The sequence below is a fragment of the Salmo salar genome, chromosome ssa08 (assembly GCF_905237065.1).
Source record: "Salmo salar chromosome ssa08, Ssal_v3.1, whole genome shotgun sequence".
Taxonomy (NCBI): domain Eukaryota; kingdom Metazoa; phylum Chordata; class Actinopteri; order Salmoniformes; family Salmonidae; genus Salmo; species Salmo salar.
This window is the reverse complement of record NC_059449.1, coordinates 8,204,154-8,225,064: the sequence shown is the minus strand read 5'-3', so window position 1 is coordinate 8,225,064 and position 20,911 is coordinate 8,204,154. Positions and strand designations below refer to the sequence as shown.

Below are 20,911 nucleotides of genomic sequence, written 5' to 3'. Positions count from 1 at the left end.
AGACTCCCCAGCCCTAGTCTCTCTGGGTCTGATCTGTGGTCAGATCCTGTGTGTACAGTTAAGATCTTGGTGTCTGTCTCTGACTTGAGGACGGCGTTCGGCGTTCCACTGACCTCCGTGATGCTGCATCGGGTCCTGGGCTGCGCTCGGGTGGTGGTGAGGTTCTCCGTGGCTATAGGGGGTGCTCCGGCCGCTCCAGTCTGGATGTTTCTGCTGTGCCGTGGGTCTTCCTCTCCTTCAGACCTCTCCTGCTTGATCCCTGGTTCTGAAGCCTCTGCAGACTGACACAAGAAGAGAGGTAATTACCAGTACTTCGCAGAGAAGTCTCACAAGCTCCCCTATGGCAGGTAAATGAGGATGTACTGTACATGTAAGCACGTGAATAACTGAGGGGAGCCTTACTGAAATAAACAGGGACATTTGATTTACAAAGTAACTGTCATTCTTTATGCAACACTAACCTCTATCACAATACAGTGCTGGGTTGAGGTTCCACTCCCCTCATCAACAGTGATTGGTTGGTCATCTCTAGATGTATTGTGTCCCGCTGGCTTCACAAAACTCCTGTGGCCTTCACCTGAGAGTGGGGAAAAAGTGGTGGTTAGATACTGTAAATGCTCAAGTCTCGGCTTTCTGCTAAATGTAAAGTACCTCTTGCCAGTGCTCTGTATCTGACACTACTGGGACGACTGGCGAGGACGCGCTCTCGCATTGTCCTCTCTGCGCGTTCCCGTGCCACCTTCAGTTCCAGTAGTTTCCTCCGCAATGCCCTGTTTTCTTTCTGGCTTTGAGTTATTTCCAAACGAAACACTGCATAGTCGTCGTCTACGAGTTTACAAATCTCTGCCACAGCTGCATTCGCTAGAACCTCCATAATGGAGGCTATTTGAGTGTGAAAAACAATACAGTTAGCCATTTTTAGCTAACGTTAGCAGCTAGCGTTACCTAGATAACATGTATCAACCAAGTCCTGTCTCCAACGCAAATTAAACACTACGTAAGGTAAATATGTGACGCTGTGCAGTTAAATTAGTCATATTTTGAGTTCAAGAGTGTTAATAAAGGTTTCGATAACAACAATAAAAACGCTAACTTGGAAATTCTTCTTGGTCACGTCTTTGTGTGATTTTCCGGCAGACTAGACGCTGTGTTGCGCATTGCTGCCTTTCACAGGTCGGAGTGTGAATTGCACATTTTGTCACAAAAAAATAGTTCAAGCAAAGTAAAAAAGTAAATCTCACCACCATCTAACCCTACACATATACACCACTATAACCCAAAAACCAACCACCCCTATCCTACGACTTTAGCCCTACCAGATCCTACTCCAGGAGAACAGCCTGGGAGGATGGAACCTATACTCTTGAACCCCCCTGTAGATCTTCTGCACTAAAATCTTACACCCATAAATGTCTCTGCTGCTGCCACTACCACATCTATTTTCTGGGATTTATGCTCCATCAGTGCAATACAATTAATAACCATAGCAATAAAGCCAATAAATCCTACCTTAATAAAGCTCATCCTCTCTGGATCTTTCTCTTCAGGCCTACTCACTGGGGGGCTCCCAGTCAAATCACTCACCCTTGGGCTATCCTCTATTTGCTTTACTGCCTCAGCGTAGGAAACTTTCTGCCCCACTCGAACTGTGGTAATCTCAACCTGTCTTTCTCTCACATGGCTTTTCTGATCCCCAGCGGCACAGTTGACACAGTGCTTTCTCTATCCCAACTTTACACTTCCCCTAACTATGCCCTCCTGAAAATTTCTCACGGCGTGGGATCTCTTTTCTACACAATGCTGCAACATGTCCGAATTCTTGGCACCTAAAGCACCGTAGCAGGTTTGGAAAATAGGACCTAACAGAATAGCATATCCAGTTGAAGTCGGAAGTTAACATACACCTTAGCAAAATACATTTAAACTCAGTTATTCATATTCCTGACATTTAATCCTAGTAAAAATGATCTGTTTTAGGAAGAAGCCACTGCTCCAAAACCGCCGTAAAAAAAGCCAGACTACGGTTTGCAACTGCACATGAGAACAAAGATCGTACTTTTTGGAGAAATGTCCTCTGGTCTGATGAAACAAAAATAGAACTGTTTGACCATAATGATCATCGTTATGTTAAGAGGAAAAAGTGGGAGGCTTGCAAGCCAAAGAACACCATCCCAACTGTGAAGCATGGGGGTGGCAGCATCATGTTGTAGGGGTGCTTTGCTGCAGGAGAGACTGGTGCACTTCACAAAATAGATGGCATCATGAGGTAAGAAAATTATGTGGATAAATCTCAAGACATCAATCAGGAAGTTAAAGCTTGGTTGCAAATGGGTCTTCCAAATGGACAATGACCCCAAGCTTACTTCCAAAGTTGTGGCAAAATGGCTTAAGGACAACAAAATCAAGGTATTGGAGTGGCTATCACAAACCCTGACCTCAATCCTAAAGAAAATTTGTGGGCAGAACTGAAAAAGTGTGTGTGAGCAAGGAGGCCTACAAACCTCACTCAGTTACACCAGCTCTGTCAGGAGGAATCGGCCAAAATTCACCCAACTTATTGTGGGAAGCTTGTGGAAGGCTACCTGAAACATTTGACCCAAGTTAAACAATTTAAAGGCGATGCTACCAAATACTAATTGAGTGTATGTAAACTTCTGACCCACTGGGAATGTGATGAAAGAAATAAAAGCTGAAATAAATCATTCTCTCTTCTATTATAAAGACATTTCACATTCTTAAAATAAAGTGGTGTTCCTAACTGACCTAAGACAGGGAATTTTTGCTAGGATTAAATGTCATAAATTGTGAAAAACTGAATTTAAATGTATTTGGCTAAGGTGTATGTAAACTTCCGACTTCAACTGTATGTCGATATAGTACTCGTTTGACTGTGAATATAGATACTTTTGTACCTGTTTCCTCCAGCATCTTCACAAGGTCCTTTGCTGTTGTTCTGGGATTGATTTGCACTTTCATCTCTAGGAGACAGAACGTGTCTCCTTTCTGAGCGGTATGACGGCTGCGTAGTCCCATGGTGTTTATACTGGCGTACTATTGTTTGTACAGTTGAACGTGGTACCTTCAGACATTTGGAAATTGCTCCCAAGGATGACCCAGACTTGTGGAGGTCTACATTTTTTTTCTGAGGTCTTTTTTGATTTTCCCATGATGTCAATCAAAGAGACACTGAGTTTGAAGGTAGGCCTTGAAATACATCCACAGGTACACCTCCAATTGACTCAAATGATGTCAGAAGCTTCTAAAGCCATTTTATTATAAAGCTTCTAAAGAATTTTCCAAGCTGTTTAAAGGCACGGTCAACTTGGTGTATGTAAACTTCTGACCCACTGGAATTGTGATACAGCGAATTATAAGTGAAATAATCTGCCTGTAAACAATTGTTGGAAAAATTACTTGTCATGCACTAAGTAGATTTGCCAAAACTATAGCTTGTTAACAAGAAATTTGTGGAGTGGTTGAAAAACAAGTTTTAATGACTCCAACCTAAGTGTATGTAAATTTCCGACTTCAACTGTACTCTTAACGTAACTTTATAACTACTGTTCCCTGAAGGAGGGAAATGAGGTATAACATACTATGGTTGAAGGATCTAAAATCCAATGAAGGCAAAAGAAATCCACACCTCGCTGGAAGCCCCGCCTTCCACAGGTGAAAAGTGTGAGGCTTGATCCATTCCTTCAATTTAATACTGCTCTTCAACGAGCCCAGTAACGGGCGGTGCGGGGCCAAACGGGTGTCGTACCTCGTTTCCCTCCTTCAGGGAACAGTAGTTATAGTCATAATGTTACCTTCCCTTTCAGTCAGTCAACTTTCAGTCCCCTGTCCCCGCAGTAAGCACGCTGTGGGCTAAACTGGGAGCGGTGACATTCAAGCGATAAAATCTCACAAAAGTGTGTGGTGATGCCCAACTCGCCACAGCACAAATATCTCCTACAGTCAACCCTTTAAACAACATCCAAGACGCTGCCAGAACCCTGGTGGAGTTGGGGCCTACAGCGCTACAGTAGTTAACCCTTGCTGCGCTATGCCAGGGAGATCCAGTGGGAGAGAATCTGTTTAGAGAGCAAGTTAGGCACCTCTTGTGGTGAACACCCATCCTGACCCTGTCTGTATTGGTGGGGTAACCATGAGGTAACTGAGGAAGTCTAGACCCAGACCTTTATGAACCCATTCACTAGGCATTAAACAAGATCCTGAAGGAGAAGACAGGCTTCCTGATAGACTACCACCAGGGGGTCTCCCACCACTCTCTGTGAAGGCTGAAGCGCATGGTGACCTGCTCTGTTCATCATGGATACTGTGGTGTTTGTATCATAGGAACAGGAGGGTCTATCTCTACCAGCCCCAGGCCCTGCTTCATCCCTGCACTGAGACTGTGAAGAGAAGGGTCTGGACTGCAGACTGGATCCCTGACTGGAGCCACTGTCTCTCTGATGACCACCAGGACTGAGGTTGTTCAGTCCACCAGTCCACTGGTTGTGTTCTGTGTGGTGGTGGAGTCTCTTTCCTTCCTGGTTCCGACTTGAGAAGGAAGCTCGACGGCTCCTGATCCAGGGTTCTGATCCGGGGCCAGGGTTTGTGACCAGCCACCTCAGAGGTCAAGTCTCTTCCATCAGCAACACCGGATATCAGTAGATCCTCATGGACTGCAGACTATAAACACAAATTGAACAGAAAAGCATAACGTTTTAAATAAGAAACTCTTTGCTGTAAACACAGAAACATGACATTTTATTATAGAATATTAACCTCAGTCAAGTCCATCTCTAACACTGTAAACAATATGGAGCCATTGGAGGTTATTATAAAATTGTTCCATATGTATTGATTCAAGAATTAAGTATGTTTTGGTTCGACTGAGATAAGGGAAACTCAGTCCCTGCAATGATACAAAAATAACCAAGTCAGTCAGCACAGAGTCAATTTTGTATTTAATTTTAACAAAATGGTCTTACACTCAACTTTGAAGTTCAATACTTTCATTGCGACACATGTGACAGGTCCAATAACTTTTCTCACTATGGTAACACTTGACCTTTTCTGTAAATCTGGTACCCTCGCTTTGATAACATTTATTTTAGAATACTTTGGAAAAGGTTCAACATTACACACATCTTCACTACTACATGTCAAGAAAACATAAATTAAGGCACTTTAGTTAACTGACTATAAAACACCAGTATCAACCTAAAGGGACAAAGTTTGTCACTCTTCACTAGTGAAGCATTTTTACAGTTTTTTAGTCTACAAGGCTGTTCGAAAGATGTAGCTCCTTATTAAATTCATTCTTAATTTTAATTTTCATGCTGTTGGCTACGTCCCTTCAACACACAATACATTTAATTCTACATTTCAAAGGGGGTGAGAAAAACGTGAGATTCGAACCCTTGTCACGATCTGTGACAACTACATGGAGCTAGGCACTCTACACAGAGAGCAATTTGACCAGTCAGTTAAATACACTTGATGTAGTTGCATTGATTATCAGTATGTGCTGTTGTACTTCTCTTAATTCTCTTAAGGACGTTACCATGAACAAGTGTAGGAACACGTCCAACTATGTCGATGATTTGAATTGGCTGATACGGAATTTGTTTCAGGCAATAGTAAAGGCCACCTGGTGAGGTTATCATAGGGCTAAATGTGCAAGGTTATGCAATGGGAACAGCTAACATGTAGCTTTTGATCACGTGCCACTACATCAATGATTTTAATTGGCTGATGCTTAAACTTAACCTTGAACTTCTACTTTTTCTAATGTTTGGCCCCGAAGTGTTTATCCATCCCCACTACGTTTGAGTCCTGTACTGTAGTTACAGAACGACTTCATTGTTGTTAAACCCATCATGGTGGACGTAAATTTGATGTGGGTAAATAAGTCAGCTATGAAGTCAAAAGTCATCAACAGACAAACCTGACTAAACTATTTTGACATGTACAGTTGGTGTTTGTTAGTGTGTGGGCATGTGTAAGTATATTAAGACTTGGATTCAATACGATCCATCATTAACCGGCTATAGCAGACACCTGCACATCTGTTTTGGCTGTGGAATTGCGTTGGCGCTGTCAAAAATCGGTGACCAGCTGCTCCTGATCATTGTCACGAAGTGCTCATGATGATATTTATTAACTCAAAACACTAATGACAAAAGGAACCGATCAACTTACAGTTCTGTCAGGTACAAAGACTAAACAGAATGCAACTTCCCACAAAAACCCAGGAAGAAAAACCCTTACTTAAATATGATCTCCAATCAGAGGTAATGAGGACCAGCTGCCTCCAATTGGAGATCAACCCAAACAACCCCAACATAGAAATAGAAAAACTAGAACTTAAACATAGAAATAGAAAACATAGAAAAACACAAAACACCCCCTGTCACGCCCTGACCTACTCTACCATAGAAAATCACATCTTACTATGGTCAGGACGTGACAGCAACTCCGTGCAGCCAATGGCAATGTCCGCTTTTGGTATAATGCCTGGAGCCGCTTGTGAATCGGGCCCTTTGTAGGTTGTATTGGTGTACGCAGAGTAGGGTGAGATCAGATGTGATGAATACTGAAGAGTCACAATGAAAGTCTTAGAATGAAAAGTCCCATTTTGTGTTTATTAAAAATAAACAACTGTCAAATACACCCTATGAAAACCACACATACACGTCTCAACAACAAATCGGCATGAACTTGATGAACTGCATTAATTTTCTCATTAAAAGTTTGTGAAAAAAATAAAGTCGTTCCATGGAAGTAATGGAATAGGAATTTGTGAACATTCTAGCTTACACAGTACAAACACAATATGTAACAAACATTTGGGCTTATACACTACCGTTCAAACGTTTGGGGTCACTTAGCGTTGCAAAATGGATTGGTAGCCTTCCTTCTTCAAGAAGGAAGGCTATCTCCCACTTTACCACCACCAAAGCACCTCCAGACCATCACATTGCCTCCACCATGCTTGACAGATGGCGTCAAGCACTCATCCAGCATCTTTTAAGTTTTTCTGCACCTCACGAATGTTCTTCTTTGTGATCCGAACGCCTCAAATTTAGATTTGTCTGTCCATAACACTTTTTTTTTCCAATCTTCCTCTGTCCAGTGGCTGTATTCTTTTGCCCATCTTAATTTTTTATTTTTATTGGCCAGTCTGAGATATGGCTTTTTCTTTGCAACTCTGCCTAGAAGGCCAGCATCCCGGAGTCATTTCTTCACTGTTGACGTGTAGACTGGTGTTTTGCGGGTACTATTTAATGAAGCTGTCAGTTGAGGACTTGTGAGGCGTCTGTTTCTCAAACTAGACACTAATGTACTTGTTCTCTTGCTCAGTTGTACACTGGGGCCTCCCACTCCTTTTTCTATTCTGGTTAGAGACAGATTGCACTGTTCTGTGAAGGGAGTAGTACACAGCGTTGTACGAGATCTTCAGTTTCTTGGAAATTTCTCGCATGGAATAGCCTTCATTTCTCAGAACATGAATAGACTGACGAGTTTCAGAAGAAAGTTATTTGTTTCTGGCCATTTTGAGCCTGTAATCAAACCCACAAATGCTGATGCTCCAGATACTCAACTAGTCTAAAGACGGACAGTTTTATTGCTTCTTTAATCAGCACAACCGTTTTCAGCTGTACTAACATAATTGCAAAAGGGTTTTCTAATGAGCAATTAGCCTTTTAAAATGATAAACTTGTATTAGCTAACACAACGTGCCATTGGAACACAGGAGTGATGGTTGCTGATAATGGGCCTCTGTACGCCTATGTAGATAATATTCCATTAAAAAACAGCAGTTTCCAGCTACAAGTCATTTACAACATTAACAATGTCTACACTGTATTTCTGATGAATGTTATGATATTTTAATGGACAAAAAATGTGCTTTTCTTTTAAAAACAAGGACATTTCTAAGTGACCCCAAACTTTTGGGTTATACAGTATATCATACAGTATTATACAATGTATCACACAATGTCAGGATGCAATATTCTACCCAGGAATATTCAACACTGAAATCTGTTAACCTCGTTATTCCAAATGCATCTGTGGATCTTTTCTGCTGACAACAATGAACATTAATCATTGTCTTAAATGCAGGGTTTGATCTAAATGTAAAAATATATCAAGTGGAATTGTTTCTATTTTTTAGAGTGGAATGGTTTTTCTGCTGGTGTATCCTGAGGTAGCTCCTCTCTGAAAACCTCTTCCTGCAGTGCGTACAGGCGAACAGCCTTTCTCCCGTTTGGACCTTAAGGTGCCTCTTTAGGCTTCTAGCTTGGGTGAAGCGCATGTGACCTTGGGGGCAGCTTTTGGGTTTCTCCTCTGTGTGGACCCTCTGGTGCCTCTTCAGGTTGGAAAACTGGGAGAAACTCACCCGGCAAAGATGGCAGCCGGAAGATTTCTCCCCCATGTGCATCCTCTGGTGGATCTCCACCTGTTTGGGGAAACTGAAGGCTTACCCACAGAATGAACACGGGAAGTGCTTCTCTTTGCCACCAGATCTGCTGATAGCATCTCTACTACTGTCATTTGTCAATGGGCTTGTGTAGACATTTAGTGTTGGTGTACTGGCATTGTCTGAGGTCTGGTTTAACATTAGGAGAGTGTGAGGAGGATGAAGGCCAGGGAGTGTCTGTGTTGTCTCAGGGTCCATGTTCCAGTTGATAGATCCTATAGAAGGCAGGCTGAAGGCAGCACCTGTTAGGGGGTTAACCTGAGGTGCCATCAGTCTCTCTGAATCACAACTATAGGATCAGGACGGAGCATCGCTAGCCGAGTCTGTGTCTATCTCTTCTGCCGCATATGGACAACTCCTCATCCCCGCAGACCAAATCTACACTTCATCGTGGACACAGCCAATCTGTCGTCAAAGAGACTAAATCCGGATGTTATTTTGTGTTCCACTGTCTGTTTCTCGTTGTGGTTGACATTGTCCCCCAGTCCAGAGTTGAAGACGCTGTCCCATCCATTGACCTCCACTATGTCACCTCTGGTCCTGGCCTGCCCAGTGATGTTGTCCCCTGCACCGGTCTGGATCTGGGAATCCAAGATGTCCACCCAGTCTCCTCTGTTAGCCTCCAGCCAACCACCTGCAGAAAGAGGTTATAAAATAGACATTATAAACATGCCAGAAAACTCTATATACTGATTTGTTTTCTTTTTTGTCAAGTTTATACATTGTGTTTTTGTATTTTACACATAAATTGTATTGACTTCCTTTTTTGAATGAAAGAAAACTATAGCCAGGTGCATCACTATTCCCATTGAAGATCTATTACTGTATGTAGGCTATATGTATTTCTCCCTTACCTTGCTCCCTCGTCTTTAGTCCACTCAGCAGATCAATGCTCTCTGGTCCGTCTTCTATTGTCTCTTCTTTGACCAGCAGCAGATCAGGCTTTCCATCCTCCATGTCTACTGACTGAGATAGAGAGTGAGAGGATGTTGGATCAAGAAATCTGATATGAACACCCTGCTATGGAGCTATGATTGGCTAAGGGATTGCTTTGAGTACAATGCAAACATGTTAATTGATTTGATACAATGTATACATGTTAGTTAAATTGATTACTTGACCCTCTTTAATGGTTTGATCATTCAAAGGCATGGTTAAACACTTAAGACAAAATGTATCAAGACATGGGCCCGTATCTACAAAGAGTCTCAGAGTAGAAGTGCTGATCTTGGATCTTTCCAAATAATCTTATTCATTATGATTTAAAAGGTAAAACTGATCCTAGATCATCACTCCTATTCTGAGAGGGTTTGTGGATACAGACCCTGACCTAATACCATTCAGACAGTAGTTCACAGTGGGCTCACCTCAGTGAGACTCTGTGTGGTCCTGTGCTGCTCAGCTGGTTCCTCTGTGGGTTCAGGAGCTGTAGTTTGCTTATTATCCATGACCATATTCCCCTCAGGGTTCCCCAGACCCTCCTCACACCCCTGCTCCTTCACCAGCAGCATCTCTGGACCCTCCTCCTCCTGGAAGAGAGAGGTGATACAGATTGCACATACATACACTCCCTCAGGTACATACACAAAGATAATAAACACACTTTCAACATGGAGTGTTTATCCATCCCCACTACATTTGAGTTCTGTACTGTATTTACAGAATGACTTCATTGTTGTTAAACCCATCATGGTGGACATGAATATGATGTTGTGGGTAAATATGAGTCAGCTATGTCATCATCAGACAAACCTGACTAAACTGTTTTGATGTTTACAGTAGGTGTTTGTTAGTGTGTGGGTATGTATAGGTATATTTAGTAAGTGTATAATGGTTATAAAGCTCTGTCGGGTGTATGAAGAATAGGGTGAGATCAGATGTGATGTATACTAAAGAGAGTCTCAATCAAGTCTGAAACAAAATTTGACTTTTCATTCTATTGAACATAAACACGTTTTAAATGCACCATAAAAATCTGGATGAACTTGATGAACTAAAAGGATTTGGCATGGGTCCTCAAAAGGTTCTACAGCTGCACCATCGAGAGCATCCTGACGTGTTGCATCACTGCCTGGTATGGCAACTGCTCGGCCTCCGAACGCAAGGCACTACAGAGGGTAGTGCGAACGGCCCAGTACATCACTGGGTCCAAACTTCCTGCCATCCAGGACCTCTATACCAGGCGGTGTCAGAGGAAGGCCTTAAAAATGGTCAAAGACTCCAGCCACCAAAGTCATAGACTGTTCTCTCTGCTACTTTGATTTGACAGATACTTTTGAAAAACTAGCTGATTACTTCGAGGATTACTTTTAAATTCAGAAAGGAGGTTTGCGAGAAAAAAAATCTTTGACACTACTCTGTTCTCAAAGACATTCAAATCAGCATTGAAAAAAGGCACAAGTTTAAGTTTGTTCCACCTGAGTGAGTCTGACCAGAAGTCAGAGACCACTATGATGACACACCAAATGTGTTTGATGGGTCGCGGGAAAAGAGGAATAGACTTTTGTTGGCAACAGTCCAAGCTATGTCTTCCAATGGTACAACTGCTGTTGGCATCCAAAGATTATCCAACTTGAATAAAAGCTTGGAGGTAAGGATGACAGCAGTGGTGTAGTCTACGGCGATACGTATATCACTTATTATTGATATCTACATCGCTCATTGATGTGAATCACACTGCTGCTCTCTCATTTAGCTATTTGTGCCTTACGGATTGTGGTTGTTGTGGACGGCTGTTCACAAATCTAAATGTGTATTTGAATCCAATAATGGTTGAATTCAAGAAGTTTACGCTGCCTATCAATCCTTGTTTTTGAAACCAGTGGACAGCCAGCGATCCCAGCCTATGGAATAAAAGTGGGGCTTTTAATTCATGCTGATACATTTTTTTAATCCATAGGCCTAATGGACACGTTCAAACTCGCACACTTTTGATAGACTTAAAAGGGACAATGTGTAATTGTTACATCCATTTTTGGATTTATATACAGTGCCTTGCGAAAGTATTCGGCCCCCTTGAACTTTTCGACCTTTTGACACATTTCAGGCTTCAAAACATAAAGATATAAAACTGTAATTTTTTGTGAAGAATCAACAACAAGTGGGACACAATCATGAAGTGGAAGGAAATTTATTGGATATTTCAAACTTTTTTAACAAATAAAAAACTGAAAAATTGGGCGTGCAAAATTATTCAGCCCCCTTAAGTTAATACTTTGTAGTGCCACCTTTTGCTGCGATTACAGCTGTAAGTCGCTTGGGGTATGTCTCTATCAGTTTTTCACATCGAGAGACTGAAATTTTTGCCCATTCCTCCTTGCAAAACAGCTCGAGCTCAGTGAGGTTGGATGGAGAGCGTTTGTGAACAGCAGTTTTCAGTTCTTTCCACAGATTCTCGATTGGATTCGGGTCTGGACTTTGACTTGGCCATTCTAACACCTGGATATGTTTATTTGTGAACCATTCCATTGTAGATTTTGCTTTATGTTTTGGATCATTGTCTTGTTGGAAGACAAATCTCCGTCCCAGTCTCAGGTCTTTTGCAGACTCCATCAGGTTTTCTTCCAGAATGGTCCTGTATTTGGCTCCATCCATCTTCCCATCAATTTTAACCATCTTCCCTGCCCCTGCTGAAGAAAAGCAGGCCCAAACCATGATGCTGCCACCACCATGTTTGACAGTGGGGATGGTGTGTTCAGGGTGATGAGCTGTGTTGCTTTTACGCCAAACATAACGTTTTGCATTGTTGCCAAAAAGTTCGATTTTGGTTTCATCTGACCAGAGCACCTTCTTCCACATGTTTGGTGTGTCTCCCAGGTGGCTAGTGGCAAACTTTAAACGACAATTTTTATGGATATCTTTAAGGAAGGCCTTTCTTCTTGCCACTCTTCCATAAAGGCCAGATTTGTGCAGTATACGACTGATTGTTGTCCTATGGACAGAGTCTCCCACCTCAGCTGTAGATCTCTGCAGTTCATCCAGAGTGATCATGGGCCTCTTGGCTGCATCTCTGATCAGTCTTCTCCTTGTATGAGCTGAAAGTTTACAGGGACGGCCGGGTCTTCGTAGATTTGCAGTGGTCTGATACTCCTCCCATTTCAATATTATCGCTTGCACAGTGCTCCTTGGGATGTTTAAAAGCTCGGGAAATCTTTTCTGCATCCAAATCCGTTCTTAAACTTCTCCACAACTTAGTATCTCCGAGGACCTGCCTGGTGTGTTCCTTGTTCTTCTGGATGTTGCTCTACTTTGAGTTAAACGGACCTCTGGGAACTATCACAGAGCAGGTGCATATATCTTTACTGAATTAAAAACCACATTTAATCGTATTATTATATGTAGTAGAAAGCGATGAGTTAGAAGAAGCCAACATAACCAACCCATAAAGTAAAATTTAACATCAATATATGGCCAGCTATGTAAACTTTAACATTGATTTATCCTGCAATAGATGTGGTTCAATTGGTAACATACATTTTTGCCGTATTCTAATGCCTCTTAAGGGGAAAGTAATCTAAAAGTAACTGAATGTAATCAGATTACGTTACTGAGTTTAGGTAATCCAAAAGTTACGTTACATATAACTAGTAACTGTAACGGATTACATTTAGAAAGTAACCTACCCAACCCTGCTTACTGGGTACATAATTTAAAAGCATGTCTGACATGTATTGGGGTGCACAATCATGGATTGATTTAAAAACCTAGAGAAGAATCTTAAAATGAATTAGAAAACTCACAGGCAGCCAGTGCAGAGACCTTAAAACCGGTGTAATGTGTGCTCTCCGTCTGGTCTTGGTCAGTACCCATGCTGCAGCATTCTGTATGTTTTGCAGTTGACCAATGGCTTTCTTGGGTAGACCAGACAGGAGAGCATTACAGTAGTCAAGCCTGCTTATAATAAAAGCATATATGAGTCTCTCTGTATTAGCCTGAGAGAGAAACAGCCCCACCATGGCAATGTTCCTCACGTGGTGAAAAGTTATTTTGGTCACATTCCTAATGTGTGACTCAAAATTGAGTTCCGAATCAAAAATAACACCTATGTTTTTTACCTGGTGTTTTATCTTTATTGAATTAAAAAGTGTGGCCAGGTTCTCTCTGTGCTTAAGCTCCAACAATAAGTACCTCGGTCTTGTCTTGATTTAGCTGGAGGAAGTTGTGAGACATCCAAGTATTTAAATCACTAACACAGTCTAATCATTTGTCTGTGGAGCTAAAAATCCTCTGGTGACACAGAAATTAAAAGTTGTGTATCGTCTGCGTAGCAGTGAAAATCCATGCTGTGCTTTCTGATAACATATATAAACTGAACAGTACCCGACCCAAAATCGAACCTTGTGGTATGCCACATGTATTGTTCACTAAGGGTGACAAAAAAACTCTTGACCGATTAAATAGTTCCTAAACCAATTTAGAACTGGACCGGAGAGGCCAACCCACCTCTCCAGTCTGTCCAGAAAGACATCGTTGTCAACAGTCTCAAATACAGCACTTAAATCCAAGAGTACAAGAACAGAGAGCTGTTTGGCATCTGTGTTGGCTCTAAGATCATTTACCACTTTAACTAAGGCGGTCTCTGTGCTGTGGTGGGCCCGAAAACCAGATTGTAATTTTTCAAAAATACAGTTGGTACTGTATTATTTGTTCAAACAGATAAATGATTTAGCTGTTTGAACACCACTTTCTCCAGAATTTTGCTTAAGAATGCAAGGTTAGAGATTGGCCGAAAGTTTCTAAGAGCTAAAGAATCTAGTTTACTTTTCCTCATAAGGGGTTTCACCATAGCGGTTTTTAGTGCAGTGGGAAAAGTGCCTGTGTACAAGAAGTTTAACAATATTAACAATAGCTTGCACTTCTTCAGATATGCAATTAAAAACTGTTTTAAGAAGGTGGTGGGGATAGGATCAAGAAGACAGGTAGAAGGCTGAAGTTGTGATATCACTTTCCTGAGCATGTCTGTGTCAAACAGTGAAAATAAATCCATAGCGCCATTGTGTGGTAGGCTAGGGCACATACACTTATATATATATATATATATATATATATACATACACAAAAGTATGTGGACACCCCTTCAAATTAGTGGATTTGGCTATTTCAGCTAAACCCATTTCTGACAGGTGTATACAATTGAGCATACAGCCATGGAATCTCCATAGACAAACATTCACTGTAGATTGGCCTTACTGAAGAGATCAGTGACTTTCAACGTGGCACCGTCATAAGATGCACCCTTTCCAACAAGTCAGTTTGTCAAATTTCCGCCCTGCTAGAGCTTCCCCGGTCAACTGTAAGTGCTGTTATTGTGAAGTGGAAACGTCTAGGAGCAACAACAGCTCAGCCGCAAAGTGATAGGCCACACAAGCTCACAGAACGGAACAGCCGATGATCTGTCGTAGGTTGCAACACTCACTACCGAGTTCCAAACTGCTTCTGGAAGCAACGTTAGCACAATAACTGTTCGTCGAGAGCTTCATGAAATGGGTTTCCATGGCTGAACAGCTGCACACAAGCCTAAGATCACCATGTGCAATGCCAAGTGTCGGCTGGAGAGGTGTAAAGCTTGCCACCTGCCCCAATGCATAGTGCCAACTGTAAAGTTTGGTGGAGGAGAAGTAATGGTCTGGGGCCCCCTAGTTCCAGTGAAGTGAAATCTTAACGCTACAGAATACAATGACATTTTAGACGATTCTGTGCTTCCAACTTTGTGGCAACAGTTTGAGGAAGACCCTTTCCTGTTTCAGCATGACAACGCCCCTGTGCACAAAGCAAAGTCCATACAGAAATTGTTTGTCGAGATCAGTGTAGAAGAACTTGACTGGCCTGCACAGAGCCCTGACCTCAACCCCATCGAACACCTTTGGGAGGAATTGGAATGGTACAGTACTCAGTAATATATTGTATTTTCCCCAAACATATGATTTTGTATTCAGGACAAAAAGTAAATTGCTTTGCAAAATGTTTTGCAGTATTACTTCAGCGCCTTATTAAAATCAAATCGAATTTTATTTGTCACATACACATGGTTAGCAGATGTTAATGCGAGTGTAGCGAAATGCTTGTGCTTCTAGTTCCGACCATGCAGTAATATCTAACAAGTAATCTTACCTAACAATTATACACACAAGTGTAAAGGAATGAATAAGAATATGTACATAAAAATATATGAATGAGTGATGGCCGAACGGCATAGGCAAGATGCAGTAGATGGTATAGTGTACAGTATATACATATGAGATGAGTAATGTAGGGTATGTAAACATTATATAAAGTGGCATTGTTTAAAGTGGCTAGTGATACATTTATTGCCTCAATTTTTCCATTATTAAAGTGGCTAGAGTTGAGTCAGTATGTTGGCAGCAGCCACTCAATGTTAGTGATGGCTGTTTAACAGTCTGATGGCCTTGAGATAGAAGCTGTTTTTCAGTCTCTCGGTCCCAGCTTTGATGCACCTGTACTGACCTCACCTTCTGGATGATAGCGGGGTGAACAGGCAGTGGCTCGGGTGGTTGTTGTCCTTGATGATCTTTTTGGCATTCCTGTGACATCGGGTGGTGTAAGTGTCCTGGAGGGCAGGTAGTTTTCCCCCGGTGAAGCGTTGTGCAGACCTCACTACCCTCTGGAGAGCCTTACTGTTATGGGCGGAGCAGTTGCCGTACCAGGCGGTGATACAGCCCGACAGGATGCTCTCGATTGTGCATCTGTAAAGGTTTGTGAGTGTTTTTGGTGACAAGCCAAATTTCTTCAGCCACCTGAGGTGGAAGAGGCGCTGCTGCGCCTTCTTCACCACGCTGTCTGTGTGGGTGGACCATTTGAGTTTGTCTGTGATGTGTACGCCGAGGAACTTAAAACTTTCCACCTTCTCCACTACTGTCCCGTCGATGTGGATGGGGTCTGCTCCCTCTGCTGTTTCCTGAAGTCCACGATCATCTCTTTTGTTTTGTTGACATTGAGTGTGAGGTTATTTTCCTGACACCACACTCCGTGGGCCCTCACCTCCTCCCTGTAGGCCGTCTCGTCATTGTTGGTAATCAAGCCTACCACTGTAGTGTCGTCTGCAAACTTGATGATTGAGTTGGAGGCGTGCATGGCCACGCAGTCATGGGTGAACAGGGAGTACAGGAGAGGGCTGAGAACGCACCCTTGTGGGGCCCCAGTGTTGAGGATCAGCGGGGTGGAGATGTTACCTACCCTCACTACCTGGGGGTGGCCTGTCAGGAAGTCCAGGACCCAGTTGCACAGGGTGTGGTCGAGACCCAGGGTCTCGAGCTTAATGACAAATTTGGAGGGTACTATGGTGTTAAATGCTGAGCTGTAGTCGATGAACAGCATTCTTACATAGGTATTCCTCTTGTCCAGATGGGTTAGGGCAGTGTGCAGTGTGATTGCGTCGTCTGTGGACCTATTTGGGCAGTAAGCAAATTGGAGTGGGTCTAGGGTGTCAGGTAGGGTGGAGGTGATATGGTCCTTGACTAGTCTCTCAAAGCACTTCATGATGACGGAAGTGAGTGCTACGGGGCGGTAGTCATTTAACTCAGTTACCTTAGCTTTCTTGGGAACAGGAACAATGGTGGCCCTCTTGAAGCATGTGGGAACAGCAGACTGGGATAAGGATTGATTGAATATGTCCGTAAACACACCAGCCAGCTGGTCTGCGCTTGCTTTGAGGAAGCACCTGGGGATGCCGTCTGGGCCTGCAGCCTTGCGAGGGTTAACACGTTTAAATGTTTTACTCATGTTGGCTGCAGTGAAGGAGAGCCCACAGGTTTTGGCAGCGGGCCGTGTTGCAAACAGGATGCATATTGTTTAATATTTTTTATTCTGTACAGTCTTCCTTATTTTCACTCTGTCAATTAGATTAGTATTGTGGAGTAACTACAATGTTGTTGATCCATCCTCAATTTTCTCCTATCACAGCTATTAAACTCTGTTTTAAAGTCCCCGTTGGCCTCATAGTGAAATCCCTGAGCAGTTTCCTTCCTCTCCAGCAACTGAGTAAGGAAGGACGCCTGTCTATTTGTATTGATACACCATCCAAAGTGTAATTAATAACTTCACCATGCTCAAAGGGATATCCAATGTCTTCTTTTTTTACCAATAGGTGCCCTTCTTTGCAAGGCATTGAAAAACCTCCCTGGTCTTAATGGTTGAATCTGTGTTTGAAATTCACTGCTCAATCTGAGGGACCTTACAGATAATTATATGTGTGGCGTACAGAGATAAGATAGTCATTCAAAAATCATGTTAAACACTATTATTGTACACAGAGTGAGTCCATGCAACTTATGTGACTTGTTAAGCACATTTTTCCTCACAAAAGTATTTAGGCTTGCCATAACAAAGGGGTTGAATACTTGACTCAAGACATTTCAGCTTTTCATTTACTTATTATTTGTAAAAATGTCTAAAAACATAATTCCACTTTGACATTATGAGGTATTGCGTGTAGGCCAGTGAAAAGCAATCTTTTTAATCAATTTTAAATTCAGGCTGTAACACAACAAAATGTGGAAAAAGTCAAGGGTTGTGAATACTTTCTGAAGGCACTGTATGTCTTATATATCACACAGTGTCTGCATGCAATATTTTACACAGGAATATTGAACACTGAAATCTTTTACTCTTGTAATTCCAAATGCATCTGTGGATGTTTTCTGCTGACAACAATCACAATTCATCTTTGTCTTTAATGCAGGGTTTGATCTAAACATCAGAATCTATCGAGTGGAATGGTTTCATTCTATGTTCTAGAGTGGGATTGTTTTCTGCTGGTGTGTCCTTAGGTAGCTCCTCTCTGAGAACCTCTTCCTGCAGTGTGTGCAGGCGAATGGCTTCTCTCCCCTGCGGACCTTCAGGTGCATGTTCAGCTGGTGCTGTCGGGAGAATCCACCCTCTGGTGGATCTCCACTTTCTGGGGGCAGCTGAAGCCTTTGTTACATCCCCGCGATTTGGCCCTTTGAGTTCAATACCTGATCGAAAAGGAATGTTTGAATCGGAAGGCCCCATCGATGAGGAAACTGGGTCGCAACCCCTGAACATGTGGAAAGGGGAGTGGGTTGTGAATATTTGGATTTGTCTCTAAACTTTCCCTGTAATCTAAGAAATCTCTGCATTCCATGTAGGAGGAATGTCGCCTTCCGCTTTCCCTGCCCTTTCCTATCTAGGCACCCTTCAGAGTATAACCTACTACTGTACAGGTTCCAGTCCCCTCTAGACAGATCAGTCTGTGTCTCTAAACCCAAGGATATGTTGCCAGGGTCCATCTCTGTAACGTAAGAACAAGACGGATCATCACCACCAGTGTCTAACGCGTTACCATCACCATCCCCACGGGAATTAACTGTCCTCTGGCTCTGGTGAAATACAGGTAAATACTCAGACGCAGGAGCAAGAGGACTGCCCAGTGGCCCCAGCCCCAGTCTCTCTGGGTCTGATCTGTTGTCAGATCCTGTGTGTAAGAGCCTTTGTGTTACAGTTAAAGTTTTGGTGTCTGTCTCTGACTTGAGGACGGTGTTCGCCGTTCCACTGACGTCACTGATGTTGCGTTGGGTCCTGGTGACGGTGGGGAGGTCCTCCATGGCTACAGGGGGCATCACTCCAGCCACTGCTCTAGTCTGGATGTCTCTGTTGTGTCTTAGGTCCTCACCTTCAGTCCTCTCCTGCTTGACCCCGGGACCTGCAGCCTGACACGAGAGGTTATTATCTGTACATGATTTGAATTGGATAACAATGTTGCTGGGAAGTCTCACAAGCACATAAATAAGGATGAACATGTAAGAAAATGAATAGCTGAGGGTAGCCTTTCTGAAATAAACGAGCCACATTTGATGTACAGTAATTTTCTATGTTACACTATGACACCAACCTCTATCACGATAACATGCTGGGTTGAGGTTCCACTCCCCTCATCTATAACTCTGGGTTGATCATCTCTCCACACGTTTTGACGAGGTAGTATGCAGCTAATGTCAGAAGTCACTTTTCGTATCAGGTTAGCGGACTTTAAGCAGCTTTGGATACTTAATGTAGCAGGTTATTATAATTAGGTTAAGGTTAGGAAAAGTATTAGCTAAAATCCCAAAGTTCTCACCGACGCAACTTTTGACATTAGCGGTATGACATGCCTTCTAGATATGACCCACAGCAACGGCCTTCTGAAAAATGTACCTCTTGCCATTCCTCTGTAGAGGTCGAAGATCTTGACACTACTGGGACGACTGGCGAGGACGCGCTCTCGTGCCACTAGTTCCAGTATCTGTAATTTCCTCCATAATCCCGTTTTCTTTCTGGCTTTGAGTTATTTCCAAACACTGCATAGTCGTCGTCTACGAATTTACAGATCTCTGCCATGGCTGCATTCGCTAGCAGTTCCATGATGGAGGCTATTTGAGTGTGAAAATCCATACAGTTAGCTAACGTTACCTAGATAACATCTATCAAGTAAATTCGGACTCCAACGCGATTTAAATTCTACATGGAGTGATGTTGTGCAGTTTTGAGTTCCAGGATGTTAATAAAAGTCTAAATATCAACAAAAATGCTAACGTGGAAATTATTATTGGTCATTGTTTACACAGCTGTTATTGGTTGGCGGATAAATAAAAATTCTATGCGCGCTGTTCTTTGAAATACGGTACTGCTTATTACGTTACACATCAAACCTCCTATTCATGGGCCTTTCCGCATTTGAGGGAGAAAAGAAAGTATGTCCTCCGTGAACCGGAAACCGATGTGGGCTTCTTCTTCGAGGTTTAACGGCGGTTGGCATCCAATAAATGTTGCATTTCCGCCACCTACTAGACTGGAGTACAATTCACTTATACTTTGCAACTCACTTAAACAGTTCGACAAAAACAACAACACTGAGTTACACATGGGATAAACAAACGTACAGTCAATAACACAATAGAAAAATGAAAGGATGGGACACCACCACTTAACACACCCTGTAACTCTTCTGATGTCAAATCTCGCACACACAACTACCTCTCTGCAGCTGCCACCACAACCTCAATTTTCTGAGACTTACATTCCATCCCTGCAGTACAGTTGATAATCATTGCTATAAACGCCAAAAAAAACTAACATATTACTGAAACATATATCACTTGTTGGTTTATCCTTCTGTACGGGTACAGATCTACTACTCACACCACTCCTCTCAGGATCCCTCCCCCTTGACGCATCTTCCTCTACTTTCTTCACTGCCTCAGCATAAGACAACTTCTGCACTACTCTGACCCTGGAAACCTCAACCTGAGTCTCTCGCATGTAACATTTCTGATCTGATTTTAGCCTACTTGGTAAATATTTTCTTCTTCTTGAACTGCACTGTTGCTTAAGGGCTTGTAAGCAAGCATTTCACGGTAAAGTCTACCCTTGTTGTATTCGGCGCATGTGGCAAATAAAGTTTGATTTGATGGGCACCCCTACAAT

General features: G+C 42.6%; 1 protein-coding gene across 5 annotated transcripts in view; it reads right to left on the bottom strand.

The window, feature by feature from the left end:
- LOC106606466 (zinc finger protein 205) overlaps nucleotides 1-20,911 on the bottom strand; it is a 322,856-nt gene that overhangs the window by 109,592 nt on the left and 192,353 nt on the right. The window contains exons 1-3 of one of the 5 annotated variants that reach the window (XM_014209243.2): nucleotides 652-1,147; nucleotides 462-577; nucleotides 114-281 (exon numbers count right to left, since the gene is read on the bottom strand). The exons of 3 other annotated variants lie outside the window; for them this stretch is intronic. In XM_014209243.2, coding sequence (XP_014064718.2) covers nucleotides 114-281; nucleotides 462-577; nucleotides 652-916 — 549 coding nt within the window. In that variant the 5' untranslated portion in view covers nucleotides 917-1,147. Of the gene's footprint in view, nucleotides 1-113; nucleotides 282-461; nucleotides 578-651; nucleotides 1,148-20,911 lie in introns of those variants that run through there. One more of the 5 variants, XM_045723120.1, reaches the window with a different exon arrangement.